This window comes from Eretmochelys imbricata, chromosome 7, assembly GCF_965152235.1.
Source record: "Eretmochelys imbricata isolate rEreImb1 chromosome 7, rEreImb1.hap1, whole genome shotgun sequence".
In the NCBI taxonomy this organism is placed as follows: Eukaryota; Metazoa; Chordata; order Testudines; family Cheloniidae; genus Eretmochelys; species Eretmochelys imbricata.
This window is the reverse complement of record NC_135578.1, coordinates 94325942-94342468: the sequence shown is the minus strand read 5'-3', so window position 1 is coordinate 94342468 and position 16527 is coordinate 94325942. Positions and strand designations below refer to the sequence as shown.

At 42.9% G+C, this 16527-nt stretch overlaps 2 protein-coding genes across 7 annotated transcripts in view; one reads left to right on the top strand and one right to left on the bottom strand.

Annotated features, from left to right (window-relative positions):
* Window positions 1-13930, bottom strand: part of CPEB3 (cytoplasmic polyadenylation element binding protein 3) — a 180837-nt gene extending 166907 nt beyond the window's left edge. For 4 of the 6 annotated variants that reach the window (XM_077822601.1, XM_077822604.1, XM_077822606.1 and 1 more), the window contains exons 1-2: window positions 13753-13869; window positions 134-1029 (exon numbers count right to left, since the gene is read on the bottom strand). In XM_077822601.1, coding sequence (XP_077678727.1) covers window positions 134-1018 — 885 coding nt within the window. In that variant the 5' untranslated portion in view covers window positions 1019-1029; window positions 13753-13869. Of the gene's footprint in view, window positions 1-133; window positions 1030-3335; window positions 3429-13752 lie in introns of those variants that run through there. The other 2 variants (XM_077822603.1, XM_077822602.1) reach the window with 2 other exon arrangements.
* Window positions 13931-13997: 67 nt separating this feature from the next.
* MARCHF5 (membrane associated ring-CH-type finger 5) overlaps window positions 13998-16527 on the top strand; it is a 77171-nt gene continuing 74641 nt past the window's right edge. The window contains exon 1 of the mRNA XM_077822607.1: window positions 13998-14297. Within this exon, the coding sequence (XP_077678733.1) occupies window positions 14254-14297 (44 nt within the window). The 5' untranslated portion in view covers window positions 13998-14253. The remainder of the gene's footprint in view (window positions 14298-16527) is intronic.

The following is a 16527-nucleotide window of genomic DNA, read 5'->3' as shown; positions in this document are numbered from 1 at the left end:
GGTAAAATACTCATAAGCTATGAGGAAGGTAAAAATGACATGTTGCCTTCTAGATGATATATTGGTGCAGAGTGCACCTTAAAACAAAACACTGAGATCTGTCACCAGTGCAAAAGGTGCATTAAGACATTACCTGAAAAGGCAACAGACTGTTGCCATTGTCGGTCCTGAAAGCATTGTCCTCCATCCAGGATTTGGGGGTTAAGGGTGGAGCCCGTGGGAACTTCGGAGGGGCAATGACATTGCTGGAGAAAGGTTTTTTGAGGGGTGAAATAGGATTGAGGGGGGAGGGCACCCCAACCCCCACTCCTACCCCAACCCCCACTCCAACTGCCCTTCGAGGGTCCCTGCCAGCTTGCAACCCACCCCAGGGGTTGGAAGGTGTACTCCAGGCTGCGTTTTGGTGGTTATTCCAGCTGGAGGAGGAAGAGGAAGAGGCAGAGGAGGAAGACGGTTTGCTGGTCATAATGGGCTGATGGCTGTAAGCAGCATTTCTCTGAGCAAAAGGTGCCTGATTGGGACTCACAGGTGACCTCCTTTGCTGCTGCTGTTGGGCTTGCTGCTGCTGATGGTGGTGGTGCTGAGTCTGAGCTAGGCCGATCTGGGGAGAGAAAGTGCCACCAAACACAGGGTTGACATGGTGAGGGAAATTCTGGAAAAGCATTGTGCCATTGACTGGGGTAATCCCTTGGAAAAAGCTATCATCCACTGCGTTTGTGGTCCCTGTAGACCAGGTGCTGCCGAAGGACGGAGACAAGGAGGTGCCGGGTGTAGGTTCCTGCTGAGGCTGGTGAAAACTCAAGCCAGGCAAGATGGGGGACTCCATCTGCATCTTCTCCTTGCTATTTTGGGCAGAAGTTGCTGTGCCGACACTAGTCACTGGGCTGCTGTCCTCCGGTTTAGACGTCTCTGAAGAGATTGGTGTAGAAGGGGTTTCTGCTGCGTTTGGATCTTGCTGCTGCTGCCGCTGCTGCTGGGGCTGGGCTTTGCTTTTGTCCATCAGTAAATCATCCTGCATGGTTTGTGCAGCTGAAACAGTGATGGGGGGTAGAGGGGAAAACACAAAGACAGGTTATTATTCTCATTCATACCACTCGCCGCACTGCTTTGGTATTTCGCTTGCTAAAATCCCGTGCCATTGCTAGTTGCAAGGCAAATTCGTAATTCCCCCTCCTCCCCCATTTAGCAGTATGCAATGTTTAATCAGTGTGATCGTACTAGATTGCCTTCAAATATATTTTAAGAGGCTTCACCCTTTCTGATGCCTTGATTCCTTTCAATCTAAATGAGAGATGTGCTTATAGGGCAGAGATATACAGCAATTTCGCCACGTCTCTTTTCTCTTACACCGGAACTCAGAGCTCTCACCCTGCAATGAGAAACTGATTCTGGTTCCTGTTTTTCCAAGCACCCTCCTCCTCCCCAGTTATTTGCATACGTCAATAAATACTGCTGCGTCCTTCAGCAAGGTTAAAAAGACACCAGCCTTTACTCTCCTCCACCCCCTTCCATACGAGGAGACCTTTAAAGGAGCAGGCTGCCCATTTCCCTTAATTAACAAACAGGTTTTCAATTATTCCATTTAACAGGACAGAACATGCTCAGAACTTAAGCTGATAATGGAAGAGGTTCTTAGCTACACAATCATTTACTGGCCTTTTCTTTCTTGACAGTTTACTGTTTGGTCCGATACATAAGCATCAACTCTGATTAAAAAACAAAACAAGGTTATATGTGCCTCCGACGACCTTAAGATTTTTCACTTCAGGCTTATTCTCCATAAAACAGGGTTTTTGCATCCTAGGACAGTCCCTTCCTTGTGTATATCTGATATACTCACTACAGACAGGACTATATATGTGAAATCTACAGAATAGAATACTTTTCAGATCTCAGGCCAAAATTATAAGCAAATCTTGGAGATAGTATTTTAAATACTAAAATCTGTTACTTTCAAAACAAAATTAAAAAAGTGGGGCGAATCAAAACATTTAATTTATACAGGCACACATTTTAAAAACCACCTTTCTTCCATCTGAAAGGGACTGAATGATTAAAGATGCAATTTACAAGTCAATCACTAAATATAATCAAGTTCAAACGTTATAAAATTACATTTATGTGGGGGAGCAAGTCCTATACCTATTAGAAAGGTGGCACTTATAAAATACATCAGGCCAAGCAATACAAATGTTAACCTTATTTTAAAACTCAGTACCAGAGTAAGGTCTATGCATTCGCTACTCCTCAACCTCTGCAAGAAACGATCAGAGCAACCACCCCCAAATTTCGCAGATGTATATACAATTAAAGAGGCAACACACACAAAAAGTTCGTGACGATATTTTAAATACGCCTATTAATTTAGGACTAATTTTAATCAAGTAGCCATGTTATTAAAAGTAGGCATCTCTGAACACCTAAGCACATTTTTTAATTGTTCTAACTATATGGCGTTTGTATTTCTAAAAATCACTTGACTTTTAGATTGCTATTTAACTGCCGCAAAATAACGTGATGCCAAATTAAACAGCTGGTTAGGAAGGGTGTCAAGGAGCGTGAAGACAAAGTTTAATTTCTTATATCAGCCGTTTTTACATGATCCATGTCTTTCGTTTAAGATTGCACTTTCCATCTGGTTCAAACTCTATATTTTATTCACACAATATATACGTACACACACTTTTGCTTTAGAGATAATGACAGGACAGGTTCTGCTACCCGTTCCCTTACACTTTCTGTTTATTCTCTATTCAAATAAGTAAATCCGACAATTATGACTTTAAACAGTCCATATAGTGAGACAGCATTAAGCCAAGTTCCTAGGAAGAAAGGAGTAAACTATTGCATCTGTATCACGCAGCTCTGCTGCTGCTGGTGGGGGTGCAGGAAACCTTTCGAGGCAATTTAAAGCCGTACTGCAGCAAGCCACAATATTCCAGGCTTCGTGTAGCTTTCCATTAGCTGAATTTCTATCAAAATCATCATTACTGTTAGAACTGCATACAATTGCTGGGGATTCCATAGGAGAAAGTGAAAACAGATAACATCTATAATCCTTCCTTGCTTTTTGAGGCACCCATTTAGAAAGTTATGTTTTACAAAAAACAATTGAAAGGTTAAAATCCTGCCTTCAATAAAGTGTACTTGATTCACTAACTCACCAAGTCATCGTACAGTGGCCACCCCACCAGTTGTTTCAGATGCATATCTTGACTTAGTTATTTGTATATTAACTTTATCCTGAGGATAGTAATCCACATCCGTTTTCCATTACTCCTTAAAGGTTAAAATTTCAGCACAAATTCAACCCTCTTGTCAAGGTCAAGACCTACCTTTAATGAATGAAGCCAGTCTGAATGGAGAAACACTGGATAATAAATGACTTTGAAAGACGGGCCAACCAATGTCTAATGTTGGGCTAATATGCGGTGCCTCTTGATTATATGCTGGTATAAGTATTTGTGCAAATTTACAGTCCAGTACAGGAAATCTATATCCCCATAACAATACCAGCTCCGTTCGTATGCAGTAACCCAAGCAGTCAACGCAGAAATTCTTAGGAACAGTTAGCTTTGAGTGTTCTGTATTTAAATATCAATACAATGACAGTATTTATTTTCTTCTTTCGGGTTTGCTATATAACAAATAGGCGACCGCTCTGGCAAGAGCACTTTGACAACTGCAAGCTTATGGCGCATGCTCACCCACGGAACTATGGGGATTGAAGTATTTTCCACATACGGCTATTGACTTCTGCATGTTGGGAGAACTACAGTACTGAAGGGAGGCGAGATCAAATACATCCATTCCCCAGGGGGAAGTGGTTGCAACCCGGATTACATTTAATATTAACGCAGCCCCAAATCATTAGCTTTCAGAAGAAAAACTGGTGGGATACATTGATCTGAAAATCGAGATTACAATAAAAGCCTCCAGCAGTCTGACAGATGTATACATCAAGATAAAACCGATCAAATATAGCTACCCAAAATAATAAATTAAATGCTAGTCACTAGCTAATTAATTAAACTTCTCGTGCAAAATCACAACCTGACTTCCACTATGAAGAGGTAAGACACTACTTTTTAATATTAGTTACAATATTTCTTAGCTGAAGTAAATGTTTCATATTGCAGTCACAATATTCTTGTTAAAATGTAGTCTTACATCTGGGTATAAGGTAACAGGTTTTATGTGAGATTTTAAAAGTCAATTAAGATCAACATCTACATATTATGGTTACTTGTGCTATATAAATGCCCAAGGTAGATTCCCACATGAGAAAGTCAACATTGAGTTTATGTTACTAGACAGCATATCCTATCAATGCAAACTACAAAAAAAAAAAAAAAGGGTGGGGGTAAACAAGCAGTTAAGTAATTTAACACTCCATCTGCACATCAGTCAGCAGTTCCTCCTCCAAGACCTCCCTTCTACCACCCACATCTCTCCAGCTCCTCTTCAGAGATCAATATGCATCCTCAAACCAAATTAATTGGTTATATGTTCCAGTGTTTGGATTATTAATAGAAGGCTGTTGTTACTTTCATAAATTACATTCTGTGTAGTTCTGTATGTTGTATTCGTGTATAATTGAGATGTGTCAGATTGGAAATGTTGGCCACAATATATTTTCCTATAGTGTCAGGAAAAGTTATATATATTAACATGTGATCAATGTTAATAATTAGTTTTCATTACAAAATTTAAATCTGGATTGTGTGAACATTAGTGCGTGAGGCTGCACATTGGTTGTTCAACAGAGGCTGGAGATATATGAGCAATAGTTGGAAGAGAGACAGTTGAAGCTAAGAAGGAGAAATGAGTGGAATTGTAGCTGAATTGTCAAGTGACTTAACTGTTTATTTCTTCGCTTTTTACAGTTTGAATTGGTGGGCTATGCAGTCTAAGAACTAAGTCAAAGCTGTAATGACCAGATTCTCAGCATCCTTTCCTAGACTCTTTGCTGCCACTCTGATTGCACAAATGGGCCAGGAAGCTGCTTTAATAGGGCATCTGAGGATTCTTTTGAACAGGGAATCTGACTAGCATAGAACTGGTTATACTGACTCTATGCCACTCCCTTATGCCACCCTACCATAAAATGGACAGGGTGCCAGGGCAGAAAAGGGTATGGCTGGACCAGTGTTACTGCCTCTAAGGGGGCTGTTCCAAGACAACTCAAGCAAGAGCAAACTCGAGGGTGGTTTAACTTGCACTGGGAGCTAAAATGGCTCCCTGCAACCTTGAGGACTGAGGGAGCAGAGCCCTGACCCACCTGACTGGGCCAAAACTTTTTTTGTCTCGATTTCCAAGCTTTTAAAATAATTATATACACTGCTGCTATTCCCACAGATAGCCATTGGGATTTATCTGTATTACCCTTTGTAGCTCCCTGAATATCAGCAACAACTGCAATACATTATCTACCAATACACTTGCTTCTCCATCAGATTCCTGGAGAGCTGCACTCCAGTCCTCTCGTATCCTCTGATGACCCCATCAGCCCCTTACTGTCATCCCATCCACTGCCTGCATCCCACCAAATCCTCATGACAATAAAAGTTCAGAAGTGTGAAGTTCACTACATTTTGAACTCTTCAGGTGAAAGCCATCATTGCAGCTTCTAGCTCATGGAAATGTTCCTAAATTGAAATAACTGATGTAATCTTCTCCAGTAGCCATGGAATGCTGTATTAGATATTTCGTAAGGATTCTCATTCAAAGTCTGATGTCAGGCAGCCCAGTCAACATACGTATGACCTGAAAGTGACAGCAAGTGTGTCACTGACTGCCTAATACGGGAGAGTTCTATTCTGGTCTATTGATCAGTGGCTGAATTGCTGTTCCATTTTGAAGGGGCAGCAGCCTAAACCCATTCAGGTATCCTTGATGACAGCTTCACTCTGCAGGTCAGCCAAGAAGATGGAGGAGGAGGGTCCAGGCAACCTGAATATTATCTATGTCCCCTTCCCAAATACAGTAATCAGGAAAAGTGGGGAAAGCGCACCATAATAAGAAGACAGAATCTGGGTGCTGAAGGTCCTTCTCCTAATAAAAGGATCATTGGGGCGAAAAAATAAAGCTTTCTCCTACTAGTACTCTTTGGCAATTGGGAATAGGGAGGTCAGTTTAGAACTGCCCTATCAAAACCATCAGCGGTTCAATTAATCAGGTATCTGGCACTGGCTCATGTCAAATGATTCAAAGAAAGGTGTAACCCCAACAACTGGACATAATTTTGCAATATTTTATTATGAGAAAAGTGCCTTCTTGGTCTCAGTCAGTTGTAGCTCATGAAAGCTCATGCTCAAATAAACTGGTTAGTCTCTAAGGTGCCACAAGTACTCCTTTTCTTTTTGCGAATACAGACTAACACAGCTGTTACTCTGAAACCAGTTTATACCTTGTACTTCATGCAGTTTATTCCCACATTTGTAATTTGATCCTAGCTATGTAACTACAGATACTATTCTTATTTATATACAAAGGCATTTTTAGCTTACTAAAGCTAGTAGAAATTTAATATTATATTATGGGGCACTGAGTTTCATTGAATAGAAAAATCTAAATTAAAAATAAATTTAAAATTAATCTGGTGCCATATGTCTTAATTATGGGACAAAGTATGTATGAATGACTGAATGACCTCCTCTGTCAGGTGTTATTTTAAATATTACTTATGCTGAATTATCTCCCCTTTGTCAATATTAAAGTGTAACTGCTTTCATATTTCCCTGTTACTTACCTGTGTTAGATCTCTCAAATTTCTTGATTCTTCCTACTTTTGACTAAACAAAATGATTCCACGAGAAAATGGTCACTTTGCTATTCAGCCCCTCTTCTGGATCCTTATTAGAAGTTATACTGGTCACTATTCATTACTGATCCCTAGATATTCCCTTATTAACTAACAGAAGTACTTTATCAAAATGTCTTTTTAAAGTCAAAATAAGTTTGTTACAAAGTGATTTAATTTTCTACTACAATCCCCTCACCCAACACCAGAACACCTTCCCGTCCGATTCCCTATGGCAGAGCACTCCCGGACCTGCTATGCCCAGTGCCGCCCCCCCACCGTGCCACAAATGCACAGCTCCCTGCACACCATCACCCTGGCCCAGGACCCTCTGCCCACAGCCCCACCACAGGTGCCCAGCACCCACACAGAACCCCCACTCCGTAGTGCCCCAACACACAGATCTTCCCTACCCCCTCAAACCCGAGCACCCACCCCCCAGACTCCCAAGAGACCCACTCCCCCATGCCCTGCTTCCTGGCCACACTCACCAGCTCTGCTGGGAGGCGACTGTCTGCTGGGCTGAGCCGGCAGTGCAGCCAGGGCTGGTCCAGGGGTGGAAAATCACTCTGGCCCCTCGGAAGTGATGCAATCAGCCAGGCCAGAACCTGCCCCTGCTGGGCTCCCTCAGGACCCACTTGCCTGAAGGGGCCCAGCCAAGCCCCTGCTCCACTGTCCCACCCTTTCCCGCAACTGGCCAGGTTTCTGCACCACTCCCAGGCGGCTCAGCTCCAGGGAGACAGGTGGGGCCCCACAGGTGACGGGAAGCAGAGACTGCCCGGAGCCGGAGATGCATTGGCATCCAGCCAGGGGGCAGAGATGCTGGTGGGTGGGGCCAGCGGGAGAGGAGCCCCTGGCTGGCCAGTGAGCAGGCTGAGAGGAGCCAGCGGTGCATGGTGGGGAGTGAGCCAGCAGTATCTCAGGACACAATGCAAGCCGAGCAGGCTGGGACTCCTTCTGAGCATGGGCCCAGCTCCATGGCACCACTGTAAACCTGGTACTGGGCAGAGGAGTATGGAGGAAACGCGAGTGTGGATAGCTGCCTATCCTGTCTTGTTAGGGAGGGAGATATGGGAAGCTGTTATTGTAACCTCCTCTGTCAGGGAAAGGAGAAGGCAAGTTCTTACTTTGCAGTGAACATGGAAACTGCATTTTTGTATGTATTTGAGATTGAAGTTGGACCCAGGTTGATAACACACAAATTGGGGATGGGAGCTTCCTCATAAAAGACGTGGTGGTGGTGGTGAAATTAGACAACAGACAAAACCCACAATTTTTAAATATTATATTTTGGGTTCTGCCTCATGATTTTCGAATACTTGGGTTTTGCAATGCAGTGATATACACACTGCCAAGTGTTGTGCATCTCAGAATGCAGGCTTTAGGCAGCCTTGTCACATCTGCCCACATCTCAAGTGACAGTACAAGGTAGAACCCTTCCTCAAAGACTTCAGCTGAGACTGAGAATCAGGTGATCATGGATTCTGGTTTCACCTTTTCTTCTGAGTGCTGTTCACAAGCCTTACTACTATGATGACCTCATATCTCTACCCTAAAAGCTAGGCAACTAATAGTTCCCTAATTTTTCAAATAAGGTAATTGAGAAGTTGCACAAATCACATCAAGACTGAGTTGCGAACCCAGGTCTCAGGTCTTGTTCTGTTGCCTTTCTGAAGCAATGAATCAAATTTATGTGCTTGACTAACTGGTCTGTAACCATTGCTCTAACCACTAGACCACATACGGCTCCCAGATCATGATGCGAACCCAGGAATTCTAATACCCAGCATTCCTCTACAGTCTCACAAATATTTGTTAAACTAATTGACAGCAAGCTTCGTTCTTGAAGGTGTAACATTTGAATTACTAGGGTACTGAATGCTATCTAAGGATATTGCTACGGAACTATGGTCTTATCTGTAGGTCACCACTTTTAATTTAGCTCTGCTCTGCTCCCTGTTAAAAGTTGTTCCCATGTAACTGATATTTTGGCGACCTCCTAAATTTTTTTTTTTTTTTGCTAAAAGCTTGTTTTCAATAAATCTGAATTTTGGACCAAATTTGAGTCGTCATTGCTCCTTCCATTGTTCCTCTTTCAAATAAAACTTAAGGTGTTTACAGGCATGATTTACCCCTATTGAAGTTCTGCTATGTCATCATGTTTTGTCTCTATAATATTATACCATTCTCAGATATTATACTGACTTCATTATGGATGTGTTGTTAACAGAGCCATCATTAAGGTTATACTGAGCTTTTTCAAGTGGAGTTTTAATTATTGTATTAGGTATAATGACAAGTAAATGTGTTTAGTATTTTAGGAGTTAAAAATTACTCCTTTCTGAAATGTAAAAAAATCTTAATGTTTTGCACTCCTTATTCATGGCTTTGCTTTTACATTTAAATCTGTAGGTAAACAGAGTTAAACAAAATTTCAAGCATAGATAATTTTTTTTCCAATAAAAAGTTATGATAATTATTTTTTGAAACAACTTTTGTTAATGTTAGAAAAGGCAACAGAGAAAATATTTATGAAAACAATTGGGAGGCAGCCCATATAGACCCTCAACTCTGGAAAGCTCTGAAGAGTATGAAGTAATCTTTACCCTATTCAGCTCCTTGACATGTTGAATATATGCAAGGAAACCTGCTCTGAACTGAGTCAATGAAGTGTAACATTTTAAACACATAAAATGCTCCACGGATTTAGACTCCAATTCTGCAAATGCATCCGCCAAGGCAGACACTTGTTCCCATTCAGAGATCCACTGAAGTCAATGACCTCCGTGCAAGTGCAGAAGTCCAAACACATAGATACATTTGCAAGATCAGGGGCTATGCTATGAGCAGTTTTCCTTGTATGTCCTCCCAAACTTGGCTGAGATATAAGACAGTTTACCTATCCTCTGCCCATTTATTGAAGCAGATTATTGTAAAAATTCATGTCAGATGCTTGGAAAGAGCTGTAGAGAAATATATTAATCTAGTGCAGAGTTTTTTTTACATGAACCCCTTGGAGCCTGGCATTGCAGAAAACTATGCACTCAAGTAATTTCCTATGCCAAATAATTAAAAAACTTTCAAGACTGCTAATGTTTTCTTCTTTTTTTTTTTTTTAAAAAAAAGCAAGGATATTCTCCCATTAAAATGTGTTAACTTTAAGTTCAGACAACTGACATAATATAAAACTCTTATGAAAAACACAACTACAATGTTACCATTAAATAAATAAGTATTTAAAAGAGATTAGTAAAGACAATTTATATAAATATTCTGTTCTTACTGTTCACACATACCATTCACTGAAATACTGACATGTGCAAGTTCCTTCCAACAACCTTAAATCTGACACACAAAATATGCTTGCAGACTTTCAATATATACATCACAAATTAAATTTTATATATTCAAATATATATACAGAGAGAGAGAGAGAGAGGTGGTATGTATATTGAATGGCATATAATATAGAAAGCTCGTGAGGAAGGTGTTGCTATTTTTCAAAGAGGTAAAAAAGGAAAGAGGGAAAACTATAACAACACTAGAAAGTTGTATTGCCTTAACTATAATATATAGCTATAAATTAACTTCACATCATATAATCCCCCAAGCGTGGATGAAGTTATATTGGTATAAAAGTGCTTTATACCATTATAGCTATTCCCATACAGGAAGGTGAATAAGCTATATCAGTACAAGGTACCTTTACACCAGTGTAACTACATATGCATTAGGGCTTGTACCATTTAAAAAAAAAAAATCACGTCCCTAAAACAATTGTTCCTTCACAGGCTTTATAATCTATTAATACCTTGCTCTTTGATAAAGATTTTCGTAGCCAGAATGACATTTACAACGATTACCACCAGACAAAAACAAAAACAAAACCCACATCATTACTCCCATCAGAATTTCCTATATCCAGGAAGGGAAAAGAGTCAAAGACTCCACAAAGTCCACTAGGACCTTTGCTATGCCATTCAATCTCTAGAGTGATAGATGCTAGTACAAAATCATAACAGAACTTTTTGGTAAGTGAAATTTTGTTTATTTATCCTCTTGTTTGATCATACTTCTGTAACAGATATCTAATATGTGTAAGCTTGGTGAGAAAGTGATAAGACAACTGTTCTGATCTCTTCTATAAATATTGATAGCTACTTTAGATTCCATAGTGAATTTTCTGGAAGAAAAGACGTAACCTAAGATTCAGTAAGGTTCATACAAAACCTTCAGATAAAAGGGGGCCTCAGGCTTAGAGAAACTTATTTAAGGTGTTTGCTGACAAATATAAACGGACCATAGTACAGGCAGTTGGTGGTAACCCAAAGATCTCCTTTTTACATAAAATAAACGTGTTTACTTTGGGAGACACCAAATCAGCTTATAGACCCTTCTCAAAAAGGCCTGTTCTGTGCACTGTGAAGTGATCAATGTGGAGAGAAGCTAGTTACATTAATGTGTGGACCTTGCAAAATTGTTTTCAGACTTACCCTACTAGGCTAGCTTTATGGACTAGATTAACAAGGCAGTGGCTGATAGGACTGATGTGGAAACACTTTTTATGTATGTCATTTCAGTAATATTTTATTGACATTAACAGAGCAGTGCGGGAAAACTTGGCCCCTGAGCCTGTAAACATTTAAATACATGTGTAACTTTATTAGTGAAACATGTCCACTGAAGTTAAAAAGACAAGTGACATGAGTAAAGTTATGCAAGTACTTTAAATGTTTGCAGGATCATAGCCTTAAACAATATCAATAGGTACTACAGCTAGCACTTTAATATTTTAAAATTAATTCAAATTAATATTAATTGTTAATTTAACTTCTAGTTCTGTGGTAATAACACTTCCTAAATTTAATGAGATAATACAACGGATAGTGTGTTGGCCGTTGACCTGCATCCTAGCATCCTTAGCTAAATTTGTAGGAGACAGAGCTATGTAAATATATTATATAAAGAAGCCCACAATATGAAAGAACCTATGATATGGCTAGGATGCTGCTCAGGAGCTTTTATCTTTAATTTATGTATTAGTTAAACTTTAGGCTTACTAAAACTGTTATGTTCTTAGAGTTTGTGATAAGCATAATAAAAGATTAAATAAAATTCACGATCCCTCCTCCCCCTAGCCGTGCAGTGTACAATTCCTACCAAGAACTTGCCATTTTGCCTCAATCTCCCAGAAGTGCCTGCACTGTGGTGTAGTTGTACATTTGCAGTTTTAGAAGTGCTTTGGTAAAATATTAAGCCACTACAACCCAGAGGTGCCGACTTCTGCTCCCGCCCGTGGGTGCTTGACCCCCCCCGTGCCTTCAGCCCTGCCCCGACTCCACTCCTGCCCCACCCCCATTCCAACTCCTTCCCCAAAGTTGCTGCCCCCTCCCTGCCCCTATTCCAACTCCTTCCCCAAATCCCCGCCCCGGCCCCACCTCTTCCCCACCTCCTCCTCTGAGCGCATCACATTCTCGCTTCTCCCCCTCCCGCCAATTGGCGGCAGCAAGGTGGGAAGTGCTAGGAGGTAGGCGGAGGAGTAGGGACATGGTGGGCCCAGGGGAGGAGGTGAGGCACGGGGGAGCTTGGCTGCCAGTGGGTGCAGACCACCCACTAATTTTTCCCCATGGGTGGATCCCGCCCCAGAGCACCCAAGGAGTCGGTGCCTATGCTACACCCTATTACTGTATATTATAGCCACAAAACAACAAGACAATCATACGGACCAGGTACCAATCACTGTTGGTCATTCCTTGTCTAACAAGACTAGGTTGCAGGGATACTCTCTATAGGTATTCTAAGGGTGAGAACACCTCAAACTGCTCTTTATTAACCACCTCTGACAAACATCATGGAAAGTATGACCCTTCCCTGGCCAAAGTAGGGTGATCAGATAGCAAGTGTGAAAAATCATGACCCTTTCTTTTTCAGGGGGTAGGGCAATAGGTTGCTTATATAAGACAAAACCCTTAATATCAGGAGGTGTGGTCACCCTAAGCCAAAGTGACACAATGTAGGATCTTCGTACATCAGTACAGAAGTGAGAGTTGAGAGTGAAGGACAGTAAGGAAGGAAGAATGGAGAGATTTGGTAGACGTAGAGATGGCATCACAGCTTCATCTAGAGAAATATGTACATTACGTTACACGAGGATGACTTTTTAGAAAGGAGTTATTTTTTCTCCATGAGAAAGTGTACCTACAAGCTAAAACAAGAAAATTCACACAATTCCCATTTTTCTTTTGGGCATCTCCCTTGTGCCTCATAGTACAGCTAGGGGAGGTGAGTTTTGCTGCAAAAGCTCCACTTCACTTATTTACTTAGGGATATCCTTAATGAGGACTTTTAAGTGCAAGGCTTTACTGAAGTATGAGGGGACATTAACAAAGGGTGCATGTGTTTATTTGTTTTTGGCAATAACCCCCCGTAAGGAAACAAGGATTTAGTAATTTCACTTGAATCATGTCAATTACCACCCGCCTCAACAGATTGTTAAACTAAAAGTCAGGTACTCAGCACGAATCCCTTTCTCGCTTACTCATGATTTACCAGAGACCCCTTTCTTCTGAAAGGGGATCTCACGGGGGGGGCAAAAGCCGCTTTGGAGGTCAAGACACTAAATAGCAGCCCCTGTTTATGTCACACTGGGGGCGGAGAGGACACTCCTGTGTCCCCAGTGTCCTGGGGAAGGGGAGACAGGGCGGGGCTACAGGTTTACAATAAAGTACTTGGGGGAGGGTATAACTATTCCCCACAGTGGCCCCACGCTGCCCTGGAGCGTGATACACGGGCCCTACGAGGGGACTGGGACAGAGCAGCCACTTTACTAGGAGGGGGGAGAGTGAAAGGCTCTTTTCCCCCTCCCTGCTTACAGGGCCTCAGGGAAGGGAGGAGGGAGGCGCTAGCAAGAGAGCGGCCCCGCGGAGAAGGAGAGGGGACAGGGTGCTGACCTTTCCAGCAGCAAGTGCGGCCATCCCGCCACGTCCCCCTCTGAAGGCAGCACCCACCTGCCCCGCACTCGACACCGGGGAACGGTAGCAGCAGCCGCAGCGCGCGCCCTGGGGGCCTTTAAATCCCCTCAGTAGCGGCAGGCGCGGGGACTACAACTCCCATGGTGCGCCGGTCGCCCTCCTTCCCCAGCGCTCTGACGCGCGGGGGAGGGGGCGGCCTGGCTCTTACCTCACAGAGGTGCCGCCCCCATTTCCGCTTACTCAGTCCGCGCAGGGTATGGAGCCTGCGGCCCGCACCCGATAGGAGTCACCCAGGGCCTGTCCTGCGCCTTAGCGGCCTGTCCTGCGCCCTGCCTGCGGCGGGGGGCCTGCCGGAGCTGCGCGCGGAGGGAGGCCCCCGTATCCCCTGCGCTCGTGTCAGGCTTCGGGCCCGGTATTAGGCCGACTTCTCCTGATACCGCTGCTGCAGCGGGGCCTCCGGGGTCCCCGCACCCGGAGAATATGTCGGACCAGGCGGGCTCGGCGCTGCAGCAGACCATGGACAGGTACGGGGGAGAGAGGGTGCGTGTGTGGTAGTGGGGGTGAGATCGATACCACCATGGTTACCGGGGACGTGGGGGGCGAGTGTGTGTGAGCGGTTGCGTCCAGGCCTGGGGTGGTGGGGAGACATAGAGGGAGAGGGGGAGTGTGCCTGCGGTGGGGGTAGCCACACATATCTAGGGGAACGTGTGTGGTGGGGGAGCTCTTGTATGTTTATTCTCCATGAACTTGGGTGTTTGATTGTTTCACCTGTGTGTGTACCAGGCGCTTCAGGGAGACTACATCTCGGTGAAGTATGAGTCTTAGAGAGATGATCTCAGATAAGGCACCAGGAGGTTTATGGAAAGTAAAGTTCTGGGATTACTTGTTTTTGTACAGTGTTTAGTCTAATTCCATGAGGGTGGCATGAGAAAACTGTGGGACAGACTATGGAAAGAAGTGGAGGAACGTTTGCCTTTGGTTAAGGCACTGTATTGGGATTCAAGGTACTTCCTGGCTCTGCCACAGACTTCCTATCTCACCTTGAATAACTCACTTAGCGGCTATGTACCTTGTCTATAAAATAGTGGTGATAGCACTTTCCTATCTTATAGGGATGGTGTAAGGATAAATTAATCAGTGCCTGTGAGTTGCTTAGGTACTAAGGGACATGTGGGGGGGGGGGAAGGGATAGCTCAGTGCATTGGCCTACTAAACCCAGGGTTGTGAGTTCAATCCTTGCATGGGCCATTTAGGGATCTAGGGCAAAAATTGGGGATTGGTCCTGCTTTGAGCAGGGGGTTGGACTAGATGAGCTCCTGAGGTCCCTTCCAACCCTGATATTCTATGATCTATGTGTGTCTAGAAAGACTTGGGAAGGGATGTAGAAGCAAAGGAGTATTACTCCTAAGGGTTATAAAGGACACTGTAAACATAGGAGGTCTCATGGAAGAAAGTTTGGAGATGCAGGTAGGAGAAGGCTGAAGAAGAGAAGTATATGACCTGCAAAAGAAAAACATATGGGTATGTGCATTTGTTGTTGCTTTATGATGTTAGCTGATACATAAGAATGGCAACGCTGGGTCAGATCAATGGTCCATCTAGTCCAGTATCCTGTCTTCTGACAGTGGTGGTGCCAGATGCTTCAGATGGCGGAACAGAACAGGGCACTTTTTTGAGTGATCCTCCCCCTGTTATCCAATCCTGGCAGTCAGAGGTTTAGGGACACTGAGAGCATGGTGCTGTGTGTCTAACCATCCTGGCTAACAGCTAAGTTCATGGAGGATAAGTCCATCAATATCTATTTTTTTTTAACCCAGTTGTACTTTTGGCCTTCACAACATCCCCTGGCAATAATCCACAGGTTTACTAAATTTTGTGAAGAAGTATTTCCTTATGTTTGTTTTAAACCTACTGCCTATTGATTTCATTGGTGACCCTAGTTCTTATGTTATGTGAAGGGGTAAATAACACTTCCTTAATTATTTTCTATACACCATTTATGATGTGGAGAACTTGTCAGTCCTTCATCATAAGGAAGCAAACAGGGCACAAACCCAATGTGTTTCTCCTTTACAGGTCACCTTTAAGGAAAGTGGAATTAGTGAAATGTAGGCTGCCATCAGAAGAGCGATGGACACTAAATTATGTGAGGAAGGGGAAGAGCTGTGTGCAGCGTTTATGGTGAGAATGAGGAGTTTGATCTAGGAGGAGGATGAGGGTGATATGGTGGGAAAGAGAGAAGCAGATAAATTTGGTGTCTGCATTTTGGATAGGATGGAGGAGTGCAAAGTTAAAGTCAGGCCAGCCAGAGAGAAAGAGGTTATAATCTAGGCAGGGGATTATCAAGGAGGTTGCTGTAATGTAGGCAAGAGATTACCAAGGGTTTTGGAAGCAGGAATGAAAAGAAAGAGTTGGATTTTGGAGCTACTGAGAGGGACCAGTGTCAAAGTGAACAACAGCATAGATATGAGAAGTAAAGAAGAGAGGAGACAAGGAAGAAAACAAAGGTGGGGAGAAGATGGTGGAATTACTGTGACTGAGAAAGGAAGAACATTCTGGAAAAAAGATCTGGGGGAACATTGCAAATCCAAAACAGAACAGGTTTTCAAACAGTGGAATGTGTCCACTTGTACTTCAGTATCTTCTAAATTCCCCTCTTTGTAATGCTAGTATTTCTTTTCTTGCTTCTGATAAAATTGGTGCTTTAGTGTTATACACAAGTCCTAAAACACATTTTGGAGGCTCGTTGCAGCC